General features: G+C 38.3%; 1 protein-coding gene across 1 annotated transcript; it reads right to left on the bottom strand.

The window, feature by feature from the left end:
* Positions 1–659: 659 nt before the first annotated feature.
* On the bottom strand, positions 660–22,374 carry NXPH2 (neurexophilin 2). Its single transcript, XM_055574441.1, has 2 exons — positions 22,036–22,374; positions 660–1,409 (listed from the first exon to the last, which is right to left on the bottom strand). The coding sequence occupies exons 1-2, from the start codon at positions 22,372–22,374 to the stop codon at positions 666–668; spliced, it is 1,083 nt and encodes a 360-aa protein (XP_055430416.1). The 3' UTR covers positions 660–665.
* Between the last annotated feature and the right edge of the window lie 781 nt (positions 22,375–23,155).

Here is a 23,155-nt window from a genome sequence, read left to right as displayed (position 1 = left end):
AGGATGGTGACCAACCCAAGGGTAAGTGTTTAAATCCCACTCCACTCAACTCTAGCTCAGATAATAATGTGTTTCATTCCACTGGGGCGTTGTAACTTCACACATGAGTTTTGAAGCAAATTTTACCCCTTCATCTCTCATATCACTAACAGCACAGACATGGGAAAAAAGACAGCAATAAAAAAGAATTCAATGTCAGAAATGTGATTCATCTATCAAATACAATCTTTTCAGTTACTTTACTGGATCTGCTATTTTTAAGGTAACTTTCCAAAACATACTTCAAAGGCAGGCCCATTTCAAGAGCAATGTTTATCACATGCATTATTTGGTTCTTTCCTGTTCCATGTTGCTACTACCATCAACTCTTAGAGAAATAAGAATAGCTGGAGGAGTCAGCCTTAGGAGAGAGATCTTATGAGAGAGTGATGGTTTCATACACAGTTTGACTGTTTAGATTAAGGTACTTATGATCATAACAAACACATTTCAACTTTTAAGATGTTTCTTTTTCTTTTTTAAATGTGAAAACCTTATAGGGAATGAAGGTTCACTGCCAGAAACAAAAGGGATCCTTTGCCATGGAGAGCTGAGCTTGGTTCTTGGTGGTTCTATTAATAATTGAGTATATATTTATCCTTCCTTTTTATTGGCCATGGGAAGATTCAGCCAGAAGATAAGTAGGGAGTCTCGCTATGGTAATTGTAGTCAGGACAGACCTTTTGCACAAGTTTATAATCAACACTGTAAAAGGCAATGTAGATGCAAATGACCTTGAAGGGCTTGGAACACAACCAGGATACATGGCTCTGAGTCTGCTCCTGGTAGCAGATCTTGGATGGGTCAAAATTGCACAGGGCGGTCTTCTTGGCCCGATCTGTTTTTTCATACTCAATGCGACAGTTGAAAGATTTGGATTCCTTGGTCTCCAAGGTAGACTGAGGGGAAACTTCAAACTCCACCACTTTGGAGGGGGGTACCAAACTCACTGAAACGTTGCCCAGGCCGGTGGAATTATGTCGGAAATAAACACTGAAGGTTCCATTTCCATGGTCAACGATTTTCCCTGTGATGAGGAGGTTGAGTTTCACAGTTTTAATGTTGGAATGGAAGTCACCCCATCCAAACATTTTCTTAAATTTTCCTGTTTTCACTATTGGCCTCCTTTTAGTTCTTGCCAACGGCTCCTGAACTTCCGTGATGTTGGCCAACCAATCCCAAAAGTTCTCCATGCTGTCCGCATAGGCCAAGTGTCCAGGCTTGGGGACTGGAGACTGTTTAACAAACAGGCGCAGAGGGTTGATGATTCGCGAGTGCACCACGTTACCCACCAGGGTCCCTGTGGCATCTTTATCTTCCCAATCCAGTCCCTCCGTGGCATGCACCACCTTCTCACTGTCACAAAACAGCTGTTCGAAAGGAAGAAAGAAAAATATACTTTAGGTTGGGCTGTGAGTCCACACATACCAAAGCCAAAGCCCTGGGGCAATTCTTGTAGTATTATTTCGCTTCCTGCTAAATACCATTTCACATACACAGTGGCGCTCTGCAGTGTAACAAGATGACCATGTCATTCAAGCAGTATAAATCTGTGAGTACAAACATGGAAATGATGAGATTAGGAAGAGAGGACAGTTGGTTTTTTGTATACGCAGGTTCTGAATCCACTGGATTCAACCAACACTGAATTGAAATTAAAACTAAACAAAAAGTCCCAACTGCCCCCAACTCAAACACAGAAATTTCCAAAAAGCAAAACTTGAATATGTCACATTCTGGCAACTATTCACTTCGTATTCGGCATTATAAATAATCTAGAGATGGTTTAAAATATACAGAAGTATGTGCATAGGTTATATGCAAATACTAAACTATCTTATATAAGGAATTTAAACATCCCTGGATTTTGGTATCCAAGGGGATCTTGAAGCCAATCCTCCATGGATACCAAGGGATGACTGCATTTCATTTTAATGGGTTGATGTGGCTTTAGTCTCTGTCTCCTAATCTTTACAATTCTATCTTCCCAGATTGGGGGATATAGTATTTTTTGGTCTCTTATTTGATAAAAACATTCAATTTGTAAGGTCTTTTTTTTTTAGGTAGAAAATAGCTTTAGTAAGCTGAGATTTCTACCATGGAGCTAGAAGCCATCTGAATATAAGGTATTGATAAGACTCTTAAAATATATTTGTAGATAGCAAGCATATTATTATATTCAAAAGCTTATGTCATATAATTTCATAACTTGATATAATTCTATTTTAAATTCTTTAATTAAAAGTAGTATGAATAATAATATGAAGTTCTATAAAATATTTAGTTGAAAAAATATAATCTCAAATTATCTGCCTTTATAGAAGCAGAAATAAATTGGAGATGTATATTTTAAATTAATTAATTGTTGATAAATACATTTTATTACAACTGAATAATACCCTGAAAGATAGAATTGCTAAGAAAGAATCATGTGCCTATGTTTTATGGATTCCACAGTATTTTGATTCAAATCATTCCCCCTGAAACACAGCACTTTATTTGCATTTGATTTTCTTCTAATTCTCTTTGCAGTGTAAGAGTCTTCATGATTTCTAAAAATCATTTAGTTAAGTCAATATGAATTTTGAGAGACAGATTCATAATATATGAAACTGCTGCTTGGAGTGGATATTTATAGATGAATTATAAAGTCTGGAAAATAGAGGTTTCTCGTGGAAACACAGATAGCCTCTTATCTCTAATGGCACAAACCACTCTGGTAATGATTCTCTGGAAAACTGTCAGCGTGATGGAAAGGATGAGAAGGAAGTGGGGCTGTTTTTACGTACTGTTTCCCCAACCCTTTCAAACTTGGTGAAGTACCTGGTAAAACCAGTCTCAGATTATTACAAGAATTATTGCTTTCAATTCAGTTTTGAGAAAAAAAAAAAAACAAACTGGCATAGCTTGGATTGTAAATTTTACACTTGACTCTATGGTAGAGTTTAATAATATGAGGTTATATTTTATACATTCATCAAAGTTTAAGTCCTAATAGAGTTTCATGAGAAGTGTTTTCACCTATAACTTGTCCCTGAACACTTTAGAGGAGGAATGCAAGGACTTAAATGTGTGTGTGGATTTTTCTTTTTTGTTTTCTGCTTTGGTGGGGAGGGGGCACATAATATATATTGATCCCATTGATTAATTCCCGAAGGCTTTTCCCACTCTTGTCTAGTATTTCCCAAAATTCTCTTCTCTAAATTACTGAGGCTTGGCAGAAGGGCAAACTGATACTCTGCACATTCTTATTGTTTTGAAAACCTGAATTCATACTCTCTGGTCCTAGGGTCTCACACATCCTGAAGTCAATACTTCTTTCTCTCTCCTGGTGTTGAAGGACTGGCATAGTCACCAGAAAAAGAGGGATCATTACTCAGGATTTCTGGCTCAAAATATTCTGGGTATTTCTGATACTGTCACTCGTTTTCTGACTTTGAACACTCTTCATTACAATATGCACACAGCCTCATTGAGATCAACTGGTCAGACAGCCCATGGAAGTCAGTACTGGCTACAGATAGGACTTGAGGTTGCTAAGAGCTAATGCAACCTGGTCCAGGTGACTTGTCCTGTCCTCTCTCCAAGGAGACAGTCAAGGACACATGGATAGATAAGAAACCCCTAGCTGATCAAGGTCCAGTTTCTCTTCTCTGTGATTATGATTCTTGCTATTATTTGTTTTCACCTTTATCCAATATTTCATGAGATGTGCCTTGCTTGGTCAATGTCGACAGCCACACCTACCAATCCTGAGAATGGCCGGTACTAAAGAACTTAATTTCCTGATCTCTATTCCCCAATTTGTCCAATTTCCTAACCTCTTCCTTCACTCCTGTCTTTCTTCCTATCTTTCACAAGATAAATCCCTTTTAGCTTGCTTAAAAAAACAAAAAAACAAAACAAACAAAAAAACCCCTCAATTCTTACTCATACATAATATGCTTGTGCTCAAGTGCTTAGTCGTGTCCAACTCTTTAGAGACCCCACAGATCAACATATAGCCACTAGTGACAGTGACAGTCAGTCATATCCGACTCTTTCTGATCCAAAGGACTGTATCCCGGCAGGGTCCTCTGTCCATGGGATTTCCCAGGCAAGAATACTGGAGCAGGTTGCCATTTTCTACTCCAGGGGATCTTCCTGACCCAGGAATCGAACCCCTATCTCTTGGGTCTTCTGCACTGGCAGGCGGATTCTTTACCACATTCTTTACCTCTGGGCAGTGTTCCCAATTAATACTGTGTTAGTAGAATAAAGATCCATTTTTCCATTCAAAAATACTTTTTTTTTACACAAGTATGACAACACTCTGTACTACCAGCACCAATATGCTCTTTTTATCTTAAAATGCTTGTTTCACATTGTACATTTTTCTGAGTTTTTTCTGCTTGGGTCATTTTTCTTGATGCTTTGCCTGATTTTCTCCTTTTTCTGTTATTGAAAACCTATCAGTGTTAAACTTATTGTACAGTGACAAGTTTTCAATCACGTAGAGTCTCAGGCTAACTGATATTGGTGCATTTTAAAATACATGATGAGTTCTATCGTGAGATGGACATTATGAGGTCCTTCTCTTATCTCTAGGACTTCTGATGTGATGGTTCTGAGATGACTCAATAATATTTACTCAAAAATTCGCTTATTAATTTTAAAAAATACTACAGATTTTCATTGTAGTAACTGATGTTGTAACAATTTGACCCAAATATAGGTAACTCACCCTAAGAAAGTGAAAAAAAGAACACAAAACTTACCAAACAGATAAATTAGAGGTAATTATTTGCTTTTAGAAACACTCTTATATTCTTCAGGAAAGATTCTACAGATGAGGATTGAAAACTAAATTTGATTCTTAAAAAGTATATTCTAACACAATACTCTTTAGGTTCAAATCTGCTCAAGTTGCCTTTGATTTTAAGGTTTGCCTATGTAAAAATAATGCAATTTAACTCTTAAGCACAGATCTATAATTGTTCTCTGTTTCAGTGAAAACTGTCATTGAGGATTCCTTAGATAAAAAGTAGATGTATGCATCTTTTACTTTTTTTGTTTTACTCTAGACTTTGCTTTGACAACAACATTAAACAAATTGAGAAAAGCTGGGTAATGGCAACCCACTCCAATATTCTTGCCTGGAAAATCCCATGGATGGAGAAACCTGGTAGGTTACAGTACATGGGGTCGCAAAGAGTCAGACACGACTGAGTGACTTCACTTCACTTCTTCAACTTATTTATTACTCTAAAATATATGGACAGTTCTTACAAGTACTGATTTCCAAATCTAAACTCAAATTTCAAAAAGCTATTTGATGATGATATATATAGGCAGAAGAGTATAATTAAAAAAACAAATATGTGTTTAGTTGTCTTTAAAAGCTGCGAGTTGTACCTCTTCTCCCAACTGTCTCTCCCTGTGGTATAACTTGTTCAGTCTTCTCCCTAGAATGCTGCTTAAATGCGGGCGTCACTACTGAGAAGACACCCTCTCCTAAACAGGTCTACATAGATAGTTGTGTGACCCAAGTTCCCAAGGCTGATGCTTAACCTCGAAAGACCTACTCAGGGATGACTGGGGTTTGAATGAACCACAACCCCACCCACACTCATCCAATATACTCCCAATATGGAAGCAGCATGGTGGAAAAAGCATAGGATTTGCTGCCTGATGACCTCATTGTCCCTTGACATGAGCCCCAATTTTCACACCTATGCCTCCTTTGTTGGTTGATTGTAAGGACAAAATTTAAAAAATGGATGGAAATTACTGAGCCCAATCTCTGGCAAAAGGCACTCAGAGACTGATGGGTCTTACATTATCCAATGGATAGTTCCATGCCTCCTATTCAAAAATTGTCTTCAAAAGATGATATGGATTCTCAGGTCTCCAAGGAACTGATTAGTGATCAATCAAGCAACTTGTTCAATACCATAGGATAAGTTAATGAGTAGAAATCAACCCTAGAGCATCAATCAAATGCTTCTTCGTGTTCCAGTCTCACTGACATCTGAGTCATATCCAGATCACAGGGACAGGTGAGCATTCTTTGCTAATAAAATGTGTTTGTGGATCTTTGATTTCAGCCTACCAAATGAGTCAGCAAAGGATCTGAAAGTGCAAAGTGTCTGGAAGGATACTCATTCCTTTGTAGACAATTTCAGTGATACGACATGCTGGGAGAGGACTGAAGTGGATCTGAACCTGTTGGCAAACCAGTCTGTTCAAGGCAAGGTTGTTAGATGTTATCTGAAAAGCACAAGGCTGTATCCCCCATTGCTTTTGTACTTGCGGGGGTTCTCTATGCTACTATCAACATCACTGCTGTCTTTTGTCCCATCATATTACAATAATAATGCAAAAACATTTAACTGCTTGCACGAAATGGAGTTTAAAAAAGGGAGAAAAAGAGGAATTGCTGTGCTTTATCTGTTTGAACATTCCCTGATTTCAACACATTTATCAAAGCTTAAGTAATTTATGTCTTGGCAGGGTGTATCAATTTCACAAAGCACACACATTAGCTGGATACAATGATATCATATTGGCTTTTTCTGCATCTTACAGAGGAGCTCAAAAAGATTAATAAAAGCTCAAACCTTCATCAATTAAATAAAGCAGGTGGAAGGAAGGAAGTAAAGGAGGAAGACTGTATTTCATTTCATTTCTTTTGTTTTTAGGGAGAAAAAAAAGCTGACAGGTTCAAATCATTCATCATAACAAGCTGGAGTTGAATTTCACTGATAATTAAATGCATTTTTTTCCCAAGAGACAGAGAAGCTGCAGTGAATTTTATAGTAGCAGATGTGAGAACTGTCGCAAATTATGGAAATAATTTATAAACTAAAAAGCATCTTTCTCTGCAAATACTATATCAGAAGATCTTTTAAAAGTATATCTGTTATGTATTTTTCAGGAAAACATTTTATATTAGACTAGTTTTAGTTTGGAGAAGGCGATGGCACCCCACTCTAGTACTCTTGCCTGGAGAATCCCAGAGACGGGGGAGCCTGGTGGGCTGCCGTCTATGGGGTCGCACAGAGTCGGACACGACTGAATCGATTTAGCAGCAGCAGCAGCAGTTTTAGTTTACTGGACACTTGTGTGGTACAGAGTTATAATATATCCTGTACCTAGTTTCCTATATTATTAACATCTTATATATCTTACACTTGTTACAACTAAAGATCTAACACATGCATTCATGCTCACTCACTTCAGTCGTGTCTGACTCTTTGTGACCCTATGGATGGTGGCCCGCCAGACTCTCAGTCCATGGGATTTTCCAGGCAAGAAGGCTGGAGTGGGCTGCCTTGCTCTCCTCTAGGGGATCTTCTGACCCAGGGATCAAACCTGTGTCTTATGTCTCCTGCATTGGCAGGCAGATTCTTTACCACTAGTGTGACCTGAGAAGCCCAAAGATCCAATATTTACACCTTATTATTAACTAAAGTCCATGCTTTATTCAGATTTCCTTCATTTTTCCTTAATGTCCTTTATATGTTCCAAGAGCCCATCTAGGATCCCACATTATATTTGGTCATCATGAACTGTTAATCTTGTTTTGGCCGTGACCATTTCTCAGTTGTTCCTTGTTTTTGGTGGCCTTGAACATTTCAAGGAGCACTGGCTAGGCCTTTCAGTTTGAGTTTGTCTGATGTCTTTCTTATGATTAGAGTAGGCTTTGAGGAGGAAGAACACAGAAGTAAGGTGCCATTTTCATCCCTTCATCGAAAGGGTACGCTCTAGCAACAAGACTTAATCACCATTGATGTTAACCTCTGATTTAGGCAGAGAAGATCTTTTTAAGTTTCACTTTCAGAATTCTCACAAGGCTTGTACATTTTTGTTATCATAAGCTTAGTCTAATTTACATTTAATTCAGTGGGACTTGGTTTAGGATTGATTTTTTGTTTTTAAAGTCAGGAATTCAAGCATTTCAATTTACAAGTCTTTACTGCATCACTGAATTCTCTCAAGTAACCTCAGAGTTGCTTAGGAATTCCTATACTATTTATTTATTTATTTTTTAAAATATAAATTTATTTATTTTAATTGGAGGCTAATTACTTTACAATATTGTAGTGGTTTTGCCATACATCAACATGAATCCACCACAGGTGTACACATGTTTCCCATCCTGAACCCCCCTCCCACCTCCCTCCCCATACCATCCCTCTGGGTCATCCCAGTGCACCAGCCCCAAGCATCCTGTATCCTGCATTGAACCTGGACTGGTGATTCATTTCATATATGATATTATACATGTTTCAATGCCATTCTCCCAAATCATCCCACCCTCTCCCTCTCCCACAGAGTCCAAAAGACTGTTCTATACAACTGTGTCTCTTTTGCTGTCTCAAATACAGGTTATCGTTACTGTAACAATAGTTACTTTCTAAACTATTTATATATTATTCTAGCACTATTATGTGCTATAAGTATGTCTGTCATCATCAATTATTATTGTTGTTATTTCACATTCATTTAGTATTTATTTCTTAAAAATGGTGCTCATTTAGATAATTGATAATTCAATAAAGAAGAGCTTCAGTTCAGTTCAGTCGCTCAGTCATGTCCGACTGTTTGCAACCCCATGAATCGCAGCACGCCAGGCCTCCCTGTCCATCACCATCTCCTGGAGTTCACTCAAACTCTCGTCCATCGAGTTGGTGATGCCATCCAGCCATCTCATCCTCTGTCATCCCCTTTTCCTCGTGCCCCCAATCCCTCCCAGGATCAGAGTCTTTTCCAATGGGTCAACTCTTCACATGAGGTGGCCAAAGTACTGGAGTTTCAGCTTTAGCATCATGCCCTACAAATAGCTATGAAAAGAAGAGAAGCAAAAAGCAAAGGAGAAAAGGAAAGACATAAGCATCTGAATGCAGAGTTCCAAAGAATAGCAAGAAGAGATAAGAAAGCCTTCCTATGCGATCAATGCAAAGAAATAGAGGAAAACAACAGAGTGGGAAAGACTAGGGATCTCTTCAAGAAAATTAGAGATACAAAGGGAACATTTCATGCAAAGACAGGCTCGATAAAGGACAGAAATGGTATGGACCTAACAGAAGCAGAAGATATTAAGAAGAGATGGCAAGAATACACGGAAGAACTGTACAAAAAAGATCTTCACGACCCAGATAATCACGATGGTGTGATCACTCACCCAGAGCCAGACATCCTGGAATGTGAAGTCAAGTGGGCCTTAGAAAGCATCACTATGAACAAAGCTAGTGGAGGTGATGGAATTCCAGTTGAGCTATTTCTAAAGAAGAGCTTAGTCTTTAAATATCTCACATGGAGTTGGAATTACCTGCTTAATGTATTAGATTCAGATATTCTTCTCAGTTTTGGATCAGGTCTATTGTACTTGACTCTATACATCCAATGAGTCAGTATCAACATTTACATGGGGCTTTCTTTGCAGGTCTGTTTACCAAGTGAATGAAGCTAAGGAAAGTCTCACAAAGCAGTGTTCTACCTTCACAGTAAGCTGTGTGCTGTGGGGCCATGACCATTACTAGGGTTCCTTTGGGATTGGAGACAGTCAGACTTTTGCCATAATTATGGGGTAATCATCTTCTACATGGGTTTCCAAGGTGGTGCAGTGGTAAAATCTGCCTGTGAATGCAGGAGATGCAAGAGAAACAGGTTCGATTCCTGGGGTGGGAAGATCCCCTCGAGTAGGAAATGGCATTCCATTCCAGTATTCTTGCTGGGATAATCCTATGGTCAGAGATGTGGGCTACAGTCCATGGGGTCATAAAGAGTCAGACATGACTGAGCATGCATGCTATGCTATGCTACATCTATATATCCATCATTGTGATAGCTTTGCTTCTTCTCTGTTGCTGCATGTGGGGATGGGTCCTAAACTGCATGTGGTGGGGTGTGGAGGTGGGGAGAAGAGGAGGAGGAGATGATTTGTCTACACCTATGAGTAATACAAAGGAAGTGAAGGGCATTTAAAATGTGAGCTTCAGTTCAGTTCAGTTGAGTCGCTCAGTCCTGTCCGACTCTTTGCAACCCCATGAATTGCAGCATGGCAGGCCTCCCTGTCCATCACCAACCCTCGGAGTTTACTCAGACTCACATCCATTGAGTCAGTGATGCCATCTAGCCATCTCATCCTCTGTCATTCCCTTCTCCTCCTGCCCCCAATCCCTCCCAGCATCAGAGTCTTTTCCAATGAGTCAACACTTTGGATCAGGTGGTCAAAGTACTGGAGTTTCAGCTTTAGCATCATTCCTTCCAAAGAAATCCCAGGGCTGATCTCCTTCAGAATGGACTGGTTGGATCTCCTTGCAGTCCAAGGGACTCTCAAGAGTCTTCTCCAATACCACAGTTCAAAAGCTTCAATTCTTCGGCGCTCAGCTTTGTTCACAGTCCAACTCTCACATCCATACATGACCACTGGAAAAACCATAGCCTTGACTAGACGGACCTTTGTTGGCAAAGTAATGTCTCTGCTTTTCAATATGCTTTGGTCATAACTTTTGGTCATAACTTTTCTTCCAAGGAGTAAGTGTCTTTTAATTTCATGGCTGCAGTCACAGTCAGCAGTGATTTTGGAGGTCCCCAAAATAAAGTCTGACACTGTTTCCACTGTTTCCCCATCTATTTCCCATGAAGTAATGGGACCAGATGCCATGATCTTCGTTTTCTGAATGTTGAGTTTTAAGCCAACTTTTTCACTCTCCTCTTTCACCTTCATCAGGAGGTTTTTTAGTTCCTCTTCACTTTCTGCCATAAGGGTGGTGTCATCTGCATATCTGAGGTTATTGATGTTTCTCCCAGCAATCTTTATTCCAGCTTGTGCTTCTTCCAGCCCAGCATTTCTCATGATGTACTCTGCATAGAATTTAAATAAGCAGGGTGACAATATACAGCCTTGACGAACTCCTTTTCCTATTTGGAACCAGTCTGTTGTTCCATGTCCAGTTCTAACTGTTGCTTCCTGACCTACATACAGGTTTCTCAAGAGGTAGGTCAGGTGGTCTGGTATTCCCATCTCTTTTAGAATTTTCCACAGTCAAAGGCTTTGGCATAGTCAATAAAACAGAAAGAGATGTTTTTCTGGAACTCTCTTGCTTTTTTGATGATCCAACAGAAGTTGGCAATTTGGTCTCTGGTTCCTCTGCCTTTTCTAAAACCAGCTTGAACATCTGGAAGTTCACAGTTCACGTATTGCTGAAGCCTGGCTTGGAGCATTTTGAGCATTGCTTTACTAGCGTGTGAAATGAGTACAATTGTGTTGTAGTTTGAGCATTCTTTGGCATTGCCTTTCTTTGGGATTGGAATGAAAACTGACCTTTTCCAGTCCTGTGGCCACTGCTGAGTTTTCTAAATTTGCTGGCATATTGAGTGCAGCACTTTCACAGCATCATCTTTCAGGATTTGAAATAGCTCCACTGGAATTCCCTCACCTCCACTAGCTTTGTGAGCTTATGGGGTTCAAATTCCATTCAATTTACAGCGTACCATTATCAGTTCAGGATACTCTATCCTACTGCAGTCCCAACAGGGGCTGTTTTTTATTATTTGAAGAAACACCTGTGGATGAAATAAGAAAGCCAGTCTTGCTGTTCTAGTCCAGGTTTTATCAATTCTGATAAAATAACTTAATTTTTTATTAAAATTAAAAAAATTAAAAAAATCAAATTTAAATATATAAAATATATAAAATATAAAATAAATATATAAAATATATAAAATAAAAAAATTAAAATTAAAAAAAATATAAAAATAATTTATAAATAAATTAAAAAACTGATACATTTTATTTAACCCCATTGACTCTTCACTTGCAAGGTTGGAGTTGCACTTTAAGGAGACAAAGGAGGCTTTGAGGTAGAAAGTGATCTCGAGTGAAGTGGTTCATGCACAGAAACACCTGTAACAAACATTGTGCAGTCTAGGGGAGAAGTGGGGGGCGGGTCAGGAACTTTGGTCACAAATTCATGTGTTCTCTTTTTTTGTTAAATTGAATTACAGTTGATTTACAATACTGTGTGGTTTCAAGTATTATACAGTGATTCAGTTTTACATAATATATACATAATATATGTAATATATAATTTTTCAGATTCTTTTCCATTATAGATTATTGTGTGCACGTGTGCATGCTCAGTTGCTTCAGTCATGTCTGGCTCTTTGCAACTCTATGGTCTGTAGGCTCCAGGCTCCTCTGTCCATGGGATTCTCCAGGCAAGCATAGTGGAGTGGGTTGCCATGCACTCCCCCAGGGGATCTTCCCAATCAAGGGATTCAACCTGTGTCTGCTGCATCTCCTGCACTACAGGTGGATTCTTTTACTGTTGAGCTGCCTGGGAAGCCCCATAGGTTTATTAAAATATATCAAATACAGTTCCCTGTACTCTACAGTAAGACCTTGCTATTTATCTCTTTTATATATAGTAGTGTGTATCTGTTATCCCCTCCCAACCTTCTACTTTGGTAACCATAGCATTGTTTTCTATGTCTGTGAGTCTGTATATATTGTAAAATAGTTCATCTGTGCCGTATTTTAGATTCCACTTGTAACTGATATGGTATTTGTTTTTTTTTTTTACTTACTTCACTTAGTATGATAATCTCTAGATCCATCCATGTTGCTGAAAATGGTATTATTTCATTCTTTTTTTATGGCTGAGTAATATGCCATTGTGTTTGTATGTGTATATATATTTAAACACACACACACACATATATATATATATATGCATATTATATATATACCATATCTTCTTTATCCATTCATCTGTTGATGGAAATTTACGTTGTTTTCATGCCTTGGCCACTGTGAATAGTGTTGCTATGAACATTAGGGTGTACATATCTTTTGAATGCATTCATCTTTAATCACTGATTTAACAGGTATCTATCACATGCCTTTTAGGTACAGCATCTGTGCTCTGCACACTGGGAACATACTGCTGAACAGGGCAGATAAAGTGCCTGCCTTAATGTGATTTACAGAAAATTAAGGAAAAGAACAACAAGACAGACGGGTCATGGTGGAGAGGTCTGACAAAATGTGGTCCACTGGAGAAGGGAATGGCAAACCACTTCAGTATTCTTGCCTTAAGAACCCCATGAACAGTATGAAAAGGCAAAAAGATAGGACACTGAAAGATGAACTCCCCAGGTTGGTAGGTGCCCAATATGCTACTGGAGATCAGTGGAGAAATAACTCCAGGAAGAATGAAGGGATGGAGGCAAAGCAAAAACAACACCCACTTGTGGATGTGACTAGTGATGGAAGCAAGGTCCAATGCTGTAAAGAGCAATATTGCCTAGGAACCTGGAATGTAAGGTTCATGAACCAAGGCAAATTGGAAGTGGTCAACAGGAGATGGCAAGAGTGAACATTCTAGGAATGCTCAAGTCAACATTCTAGGAATCAGCGAACTACAATGGACTGCAATGGGTGAATTTAACTCAGATGACCATTATATCCACCACTGTGGGCAGGAATCCCTTAGAAGAAATGGAGTAGCCATCATAGTCAACAAAAGAGTCCAAAATGCAGTACTTGGATGCAATCTCAAAAACGGCAGAATGATGTCTGTTCGTTTCCAAGGCAAGTCATTCAATATCACAGTAATCCAAGCCTATGCCCCAACCAGTAACACTGAAGAAGCTGAAGTTGAACGGTTCTATGAAGACCTACAAGACCTTTCAGAACTAACACCCAAAAAAGACATCCTTTACATTATTGGGGATTGGAATGCAAAAGTAGGAAGTCAAGAAACACCTGGAGTAACAGGCAAATTTGGCCTTGGAGTACAGAATGAAGCAGGACAAAGGCTAATAGAGTTTTGCCAAGAGAACGCACTGGTCATAGCAAATACTCTCCCAACAGCACAAGAGCAGACTCTACACATGGACATCACTAGACGGTCAATACCAAAATCAGATTGATTATATTCTTTGCAGCTAAAGATGGAGAAGCTCTATACAGTCAACAAAACAAGACTGGGAGCTGACTGTGGCTCAGATCATGAACTCCTTATTGCCAAATTCAGACTTATATTGAAGAAAGTAGGGAAAACCACTAGACCATTCAGGTATGACCTAAATCAAATCCCTTATGATTATACAGTGGAAGTGAGAAATAGATACAGGGGATTAGATCTGATAGACAGAGTGCCTAAAGAACTATGGACGGAGTTTTGTGACATTGTACAGGAGACATTGATCAAGACCATCTGCAAGAAAAAGAAATGCAAAAAAGCAAATGACTGTCTGAGGAGGCCTTACAAATAGCTGTGAAAAGAAGAGACATGAAAAGCAAAGGAGAAAAGGAAAGATATACCCATTTGAATGCCGACTTCCAAAGAATAGCAAGGAGAGATAAGAAAGCCTTCCTCAGTGATCAGTGCAAAGAAATAGAAGAAAGCAATAGAATGGGAAAGACTAGAAATCTCTTCAAGAAAATTAAAGATACCAAGGGAACATTTCATGCAACGATGGGCACAATAAAGGACAGAAATGGTATGGACCTAACAGAAGCATAAGATATTCAGAGGAAGTGGCAAGAAAACACATAAGACCTATAAAAAAAAGATCTTCATGACCCAAATAATCACGATGGTGTGATCACTCACCTGGAGCCAGACATCCTGGAATACGAAGTCAAGTGGGCCTTAGGAAGCATCACTATTAACAAAGCTAGTGGAGGTGATGGAATTCCAGTTGAGCTATTTCAAATCCTAAAAGATGATGGTGTGACAGTGTTGCACTCATATGCCAGCAAATTTGGAAAGCTCACCAGTGGACTGGAAAAGGTCAGTTTTCATTCCAATCCCAAAGAAAGGCAATGCCAAAGAATGCTCAAACTACTGCACAATTGCACTCATCTCATACGCTAGTAAAGTAATGTTCAAAATTCTCCAAGCCAGGCTTCAGCAATACGTGAACTGTGAACTTCCAGATGTTCAAGCTGGTTTTAGAAAAGGTAGAAGAACCAGAGATCAAATGGCCAACATCTGTTGGATCATCGAGAAAGCAAGAGAGTTCCAGAAAAATATCTACTTCTGCTTTATTGACTATGCCAAAGCCTTTGACTGTGCGGATCACAACAAACTCTGGAAAATTCTTAAAGAGATGGGAATACCAAATCACCTGACCTGCCTCCTGAGAAATCTGTATGCAGGTCAGGAAGCAACAGCTAAAATTGGACATGGAACAACAGACTGGTTCCAAACTGGGAAAGGAGTACGTCAAGACTGTATATTGTCACCCTGCTTATTTAACTTATATGCAGAGTACATCATGAGACATGCTGGGCTGGAGGAAGCACAAGCTGGAATCAAGATTGCCGAGAGAAATATCAATAACCTTAGATGTGCAGATCACATGACCCTTATGGCAGAAAGCGAAGAAGAACTAAAGAACCTCTTGATGAAAGTGAAAGAGGAGAGTGAAAAAGTTGGCTTAAAACTCAACATTAAGAAAACTAAGATCATAGCATCTGGTCCCATCACTTCATGGCAAATAGATGGGGAAACAGAGACAGACTTATTTTCTTGGGCTCCAAAATCACTGCTGACTGTGACTGCAGCCATGAAATTAGAAGACGCTTACTCCTTGGAAGAAAAGTTATGACCAACCTAGATAGCATATTGAAAAGCAGAGACATTACTTTGCCAACAAGGTCCGTCTAGTCAAAGCTATGGTTTTTCCGGTAGTCATGTATGGATGTGAGAGTTGGAATATAAAGAAAGCTGAGCACTGAAGAATTGATGCTTTTGAACTGTGGTGTTGGAGAAGTCTCTTGAGTTTCCCTTGGACTGCAGGGAGATTCACCCAGTCCATCCTAAAGCAAATCAGTCCTGAATATTCATTGGAAGGATGGATGCTGAAGCTGAAACTTCAATTCTTTGGCCAACAGATGCAAGAACTAACTCATTTGAAAAGACCCTGATGCTGGGAAAGATTGAAGGCAGCAGAAGGGGACAACAGAGGATGAGATGGTTGGATGGTATCACCGACTCAATGGACATGAGTTTGAGTAAGCTCTGGGAGTTGGTGATGCATAGGGAGGCCTGGTGTGCTGCAGTCCATGGGGTTGCAAAGAGTCAGACATGACTGAGCAATTGAACTGAACTGAAGGAAAACAAACATTACATAAATAGTCATAAATAATATCCCACTGACTTAAAGTTGTCATAAGCATCTGAAATATGTGTATATATAATATATATATATAGATGAATATAGATACATCAAGCAGGTGGCACTAGTCCTAAACAGGGAGGCAACAGAGCAAAGAGTGAGCAGAATTGAGTAATTAATATCTTTATTTTGATGATAAAAATAAAACCCAAGATGTATTCATTGATCGTTGAAAATGAATGAATTCATGACAAGGAAATGAATCGATCTTGGTATTTATATTCCTCCTTACCTAGTTCCAAATTGTATATTGATTTGTTTATAATTACTAATGAGTATGATAACATTATAAGACAATAGTTATATTTTTCCTAGTAAAAGACTCATTTTTTCTTTTCTTTTCCAGCTTTATTGAGGTATAATTGACAAATAAAGTTGTAATATATTTAAACTGTACAACATGTTTACATTGTGAAATCATTCCTATCATCAAGTAATTAAATTAACACACCCATCCCCTCACATGGTTACCCCCTCCTTTTTTGGGAGTGAGAATCCGTAAGAAAGGGTTCTTAGTAAATTTCAATCAGGACTTGTTCATCTTAGAATTGAAAGTACGTGTACACTTCTCCTAATGATAAATAGGGTCCAAGGATCAGTCAGTGCTAAATTTCTGACTTGGAGGTCTTGTGCTCAGGGTGGCAACCCGAGCAGCCTTGTGTTTCACCCTTAAATCTCCTAAGAGCTGTTGAAGGTTATAACAGATATTTTTGGGCTCTGAGACAGTCAAACCTTTGTTATAATTGTGGTGTAACTTTTTTCTATTATCTTATATAATTATTACCATATATATTAATGTTTCTTGATAATGAACCACATATGTTCTAGGTAAATTACATTTTGAATAATGTAGCTTGTCTGCATATTTATGGGTGTCTTATGATATGTTAATAGACGACAAATCTGGCTTTTGTCTATGATTTTCACAAGAACTGATGAATACTCTAAATGAAAGGTAAAACACAACTGAATTTTTTTTTTTCTTTCGGTAATCAGAGCACTGAAGAGGCATCTATACCTCAAGTGGATGTTTTCAGTTTTTCGTGTTTATACTGAAGATAAGGTATTTATAGCCCATACTAGTGTTCTGTGACATGCTTGCTGTAATAGAAATAACTTACCAAGGATAGATTGAAAAGATCACCTACCATTAACAAGAAGGCCACACCCTTAACTATTCTATAGTACATCAAAAATATGTAGTCCTCTGTCTGTCAAAGAAAAAATGTATGGTTTTCCAGGATCAAGCAGAATAAACTGAATGCTCCAAACTTGTGAATTTATATCAAGCTGGGAGGGTTTGCTTTTCCTTGATAACATGACTGGCAGATGCTACTAGACATAAATTGATACAGATATGTACAAATATTTTTAAAGATGGCTGTCTTGCTCCACTTGGATATCCTGAAAGGATTTATTAACTTTTTTTTTTTTTTCACAGAGACAATCATTGCTAAGTGTCAGTTTGGAAGAATAACTGGTTTGTTTAATAGATCTGTTTATCGTGTTGTTCCTGATGAACTCTGGATAGTTAGCCATTAATTATTGCACTGAGGGTATCAGTTCAAGCTAAGAACCCCCAAAGTGACCACTGTTACAGTGTGGAGGTGGCCGGCAGATCCCATGCTAGCTGAACAACTATAGAACCAATAATGAAAAGCGATCTAAGGCTTCCTTTATGTTGTATATATATATATATAAAAATGTATATATGTATGTGTGTGTGTATATATATATATATATCTTATATAATTGGACTGCTTTAACAATTCTGTCCCATATCCTGTAGTTAAAATAAAACAACGATCTGCTCAGCAGGAAGGAAAAAAAAAACTCTGTTATGATCAAACTTAGCTTCCCATTACATTTTCTCCTTGTAAACAAATCTTGGAAAGCATTTTCTCTGGGTAGAAATTTTGCAGACTATCATCTCTGCTGACAAAAGAACACGTATTTCTGGACAACATAGAATGCTGTATTGATGATTAGTAATATGGCTTGCCCTCAAATCATATTTCCGGGGCTCCATTACAGAACTGTCACAGCAGATTAAAAGAAGGATGACATAAAGGGGATGAAGAATGACAGAATCAAACATGTATCAATGTATTAATTGTACCTATTAATATTTTGTGTCATAATGTGGCAGTGTTTCAAAATTCATTTTGCAAGTTGAAAAACAAATGATTGCTTAGGAGAACAAAGCTAAACAATGGACAACCTTTGTGCTGAGAGTAGCAAATTCATTTTACCTTCCAGATATCTTTTAATAACTACCCTTTACATTTTTCTAAATTGATACAGGAACTAACAGGAAACATAAATGTGAAGACAGAAATCTTAGCAGTAAGAGCCAAAAAGCTAGATTGCAATGCTTGGCAGTAGTTTTATTGCTAAGGTTAAATATGGCAATTCTTATTTTATCTTGAAGACAGTAATCTGGAAAATCAATGACAAATGACATAACCTCTGCAAAAAATCTTACACACAAGCACACATCCTGACATGCAGAACTATCATGTGTAAAAATGCATGTGTGCATGCACATACCATAATTTCTATAAACATCTCAAAGAAATGGTGTGATACTAAGTGATGGAAGCCAGAGTGAGAAAGACAAATACAATATCACTTATATGTAGAATCCTAAAAAGCTGATACAAATGAACTTAAATCCAGAACAGAAACTAACCTACAGACATAGAAAACAAATTTTTCTACGGTTACCAAAGCGGAGAGGAGGGGAGGAATAAATTTGGAGTTTGGGATTAACAGATGTACACTATTATATATAAAATAGATAACCAACAAGGACCTACTGTATATATAGAACTATACTTAACATGTTGTAACAACTTATAATGAAAAAGAATCTGAAAAAGAATACACATTATATACATATTAATATATATAACTGAATCACTTTGCTGTATACTGAAACTAACACAAAATTGTAAATCAACTACATTTCAATAAAAAATTAAAAAAAGAAATGGTGTGAAAGAAAAGGATTTCATTTTGTATTTGCAAGCTGCATAAAAGGGGCTCTTTAACAAATTAGGAACAGATTTGAAGTAAATGGTAAAGTGTCCTGTGGGAGCGGGCTGCTAAATGCTAGGCTAGAGCCACAGGTCCCGAGTAAAACAGAGTCAGAGTGCAATCTCGTTTAACTCAAGTTTTGCAAAGTCAAAAAAGGTATTCTTTTGATCATCTAATAGAAACAATCCTTTCTCTGTTTAGGAATAAATGGCTCAGCATGGTAAGTGGCATTGTCTTTTTGCAGCCCTTTGTCTTCGGACGCCCTGTCCAAGTCTTCAGTGAGAGAGAAGAGCTTTCCATGATAGGAACACAAAAATGACCCTGAAATATAACGGCCTGGGAGAGATAACATGCGCCTGTTTCTTGACCCCTAAAAGTTGACATTTGAAAAAGAAAGTTGCAACAGAAGAAATAGCAGTGAATGGAGAAGTGGAAATGGCAGATACTGTATGACAGCTTAAGCAGCTTCAATGCAGGGTGAGGAAACATGGACAGATGGGAGGGTGGATGGGGCAGGGCTTCGGAGGGGTGCAGTGTGTATGACTTTGTACTTTACCATCATATCCATTTGATATTTCAATCTTCAGGTACCGATAACCTAGCAATTAGCACATACTGCCTGTGATGGGTAGTTTTAATTTCCAATTTGGAATACTAGTACTCAGTGTTCAAACTCTAGGTGCAAATACCAGGTGCTGTGATGAAGATATTTTGTAGATATGGTAAGCATTGCCCATCAGTTGATTTTTTTCAGTTCAAAATTTCAGCACTTATTGATTACATCTTGCATCTAACATGACATTCAGTAATTTTAAATATTTTTCAAATTGTCTTAGATATAGAGTGTGATATTTCACTTAAATGTAAACAATCATAGTCTTTTGGAGATTTTTACAGGCTCCTACATAAATGTGGTGCTTTATGATGACCCAATATAACTATGTTTTGTAACATCAATATTCAGTTTTCCACACTATAAAACACTTTCTTAATAAAAAACCCAATGCATATTGCTTGTGTATATGAAACAGGTAATTGTGTCAAAATTATTTTTTGCAATAATCATTCCTGACATTTATACTGAGAATTATAGAGTCCCTGTAGCCTTATTGAAAAGCAGAGACATTACTTAGCCAACAAAGGTCCATTTAGTCAAGGCTATGGTTTTTCCAGTGGTCATGTATGGATGTGAGAGTTGGACTGTGAACAAAGCTGAGCGCCGAAGAATTGATGCTTTTGAACTGTGGTGTTGGAGAAGACTCTTGAGAGTCCCTGGGACTGCAAGGAGATCCAACCGGTCCATTCTGAAGGAGATCAGCCCTGGGATTTCTTTGAAAGGAATGATGCTAAAGCTGAAACTCCAGTACTTTGGCCACCTCATGCGAAGAGTTGACTCATTGGAAAAGACTCTGATGCTGGGAGGAATTGGGGGCAGGAGGAGAAGGGGACGACAGAGGATGAGATGGCTGGATGGCGTCACTGGCTCGATGGATGTGAGTTTGAGTGAACTCCGGGAGTTGGTGATGGACAGGGAGGCCTGGTGTGCTGCGATTCATGGGGTCGCAAAGAGTCGGACACAACTGAGGGACTGAACTGAACTGAACTGAGCTGTAGCCTTAGAGAATTTAAGAGACTTGTCCAAAGTCCAAACATTGAGAGGCAGCAATAAGTTTAGAAATCAGGTCTTTTGTATCAAGTCACTGCTCTTTCCACACGAATACTGTAATATATCTGACATATAAAAAAGCTTGAGCAATGTAATATAAATCATAATACAATAAAAATAAAATAATAGAAATAAAATTTTTTATCATTACAAGAGGAAGATTACTTTAGAAAATGAAGCTAAGAAAACTGAGGAAAATTAAAGTCAGTAGTTGCTAATATTTTAATATTTATTAATATTTCCTCCCTATGTAATATAAATAATATAGACCATATATTATCTTTATTTCTGAGGAAAATACTATATTGTATTTTGTATTGTATTTTGTTTGATGGCAGCTTCTGTATCTTCCTCAACTTTATGTCTCCAACACTCATCATAGTGCTTGATTCACACGAAGTGTCTAGTAAAAACTGAATACATAAATCTGACTGGCACAAATGCATAGAGTCAGAAAGTACATTGGTAGATGCCAGGGGCCGGGGGCAGAGGTGGGTGGGGAGGGGTATGGAGAGTTACTGCTTCATGGGGACAGAGCTTCCATTTAAGAAGGTGACAGACTGGGGAGACGGATGATGGTGAGAGTTGCACAATGTGAATGTACTTAGGGCCACTGAAATGTATAGTTAAATATGGTTAAAATAGAGTGTTTTATATTATGTGACTTTTACCATAATAAAAAAAAGCCTTAAAAAATCTGACTGGCAGTGTAGAGTATCCTGGACTTTTCACACCTTTTTATATCTTTAGGCTTCACTCAGGCCATTTTGGAAAATGCTTTACATCTCAAATAAAATGTGGTCAGTAAAGGAGTCAAGTAGGAAAGACAATGGAGATGGAGAATAAGGGGTTACAAGTTGAGGGGAATGGAACTAAATAATAAGTAATGATAATTGGATAAAAGAAAATGAACCTAAATCAAAACATTAAAAAATAATATTTGAAAAAGTAGCAATTATTAAAAGAATTAATGTATGCAATGTTATAAAAAAAGACTGAATTGTCTTATTTTCAAGAGTTCTTCATTCCTATGACCTTGATCTAATACTTATAAGCTGATAATAATTCACAGGACCCTACCTTCAGCCCAGACTCTCTTTGAAGTTCACTACTCGTACATCTAGTTTCTTAACAGACAGGCTGACTTCAATCGAACCATGAAAAGTATACAGCACCAGTTCTGCATTTTGCAAAACATAAGGTGATGCCTTCGTGTGTTGGCGGTAGCAGTTTACAGTGAGGCCGGAAAAGGAGTCAGAAGACTCGAGTTCTTTGTTAGAACTCAACTGACCGAAACGCTTCCTCATCCGACCTTCGGGCTCACCTTCTGTCTGCACAACCCCTGGACCTGTAGCTTGCTGACAACTGGCACAGCCAGGCATACATACTGGGGTGTCTCTTTCAGTCATCTGATACTTGGCTAGGATCAATTGTGGCTTCTTTCTTGGCATCTACCAGCATTTGCAAACAAGATCAAAATCAAAGTCTCCTCTGTTCCTCTCCCCTCAACTCCCCTGAGCACACTTGGTCCAGAAGTCCTGGGAAAGGTCGAACAGGACTGTCCTGGGATGAGGAGCTGGTTCAAACCACAGGCAGTGGGCCAGGCTCTGCCTTGCAACCATTTCTTGTCGGACCATATCCATCAAGTATCTGGCCTGGTGAATTTTTTTAAGATCTGACTGTGAGTCTTTAAATAGCTTTTGATTACTCAGAGCTGTGTTTTCACACTTTCAGAGATATGGAACCTTTTCCCCTTAAAGTAAGCTTTTGTAGAATCTCAATATGTAAAGAGGCAATAATGCTATTTACATGCATTCTACAATTATACATGAGTTCAAATGTGTTCCCACTATTATTTTAAGCTTCATGAGTGAGTGTAATATGAATCTGAAAACAAACATGAAATCAGTGGTAACAGATGATTGTTGCAGTCTTATCAGCCTCAAAATAGCTCATGGTAGCATCTCCTCCATAAAGTATCTGTGATAATCTGATGGACTTGGATGTTCTCCTTTTGGGCCCCCCACCATTATACTCCTATAATAGCACCCAAAGTGGTTGGTCTCCCTTCATTAGGCTGAATTCTTTGAAGATAGGGACATTTTCTTATCCTCTGTTGTATTCCCAAGGCTCACCACAGTGTCCAAAATAAAGTACATATACTTGGTAAACATATGTTGCTAAAAAGGTGCAACCCTTCCCGTAAAGCACTATCATTTCAGTGGACTTCCC

This window comes from Bubalus kerabau, chromosome 3 (genome assembly GCF_029407905.1).
Source record: "Bubalus kerabau isolate K-KA32 ecotype Philippines breed swamp buffalo chromosome 3, PCC_UOA_SB_1v2, whole genome shotgun sequence".
Classification (NCBI taxonomy): Eukaryota; Metazoa; Chordata; class Mammalia; order Artiodactyla; family Bovidae; genus Bubalus; species Bubalus kerabau.
The sequence above is the reverse complement of the archived record's forward strand: the minus strand, read 5'-3'. Positions and strand labels throughout refer to the sequence as shown.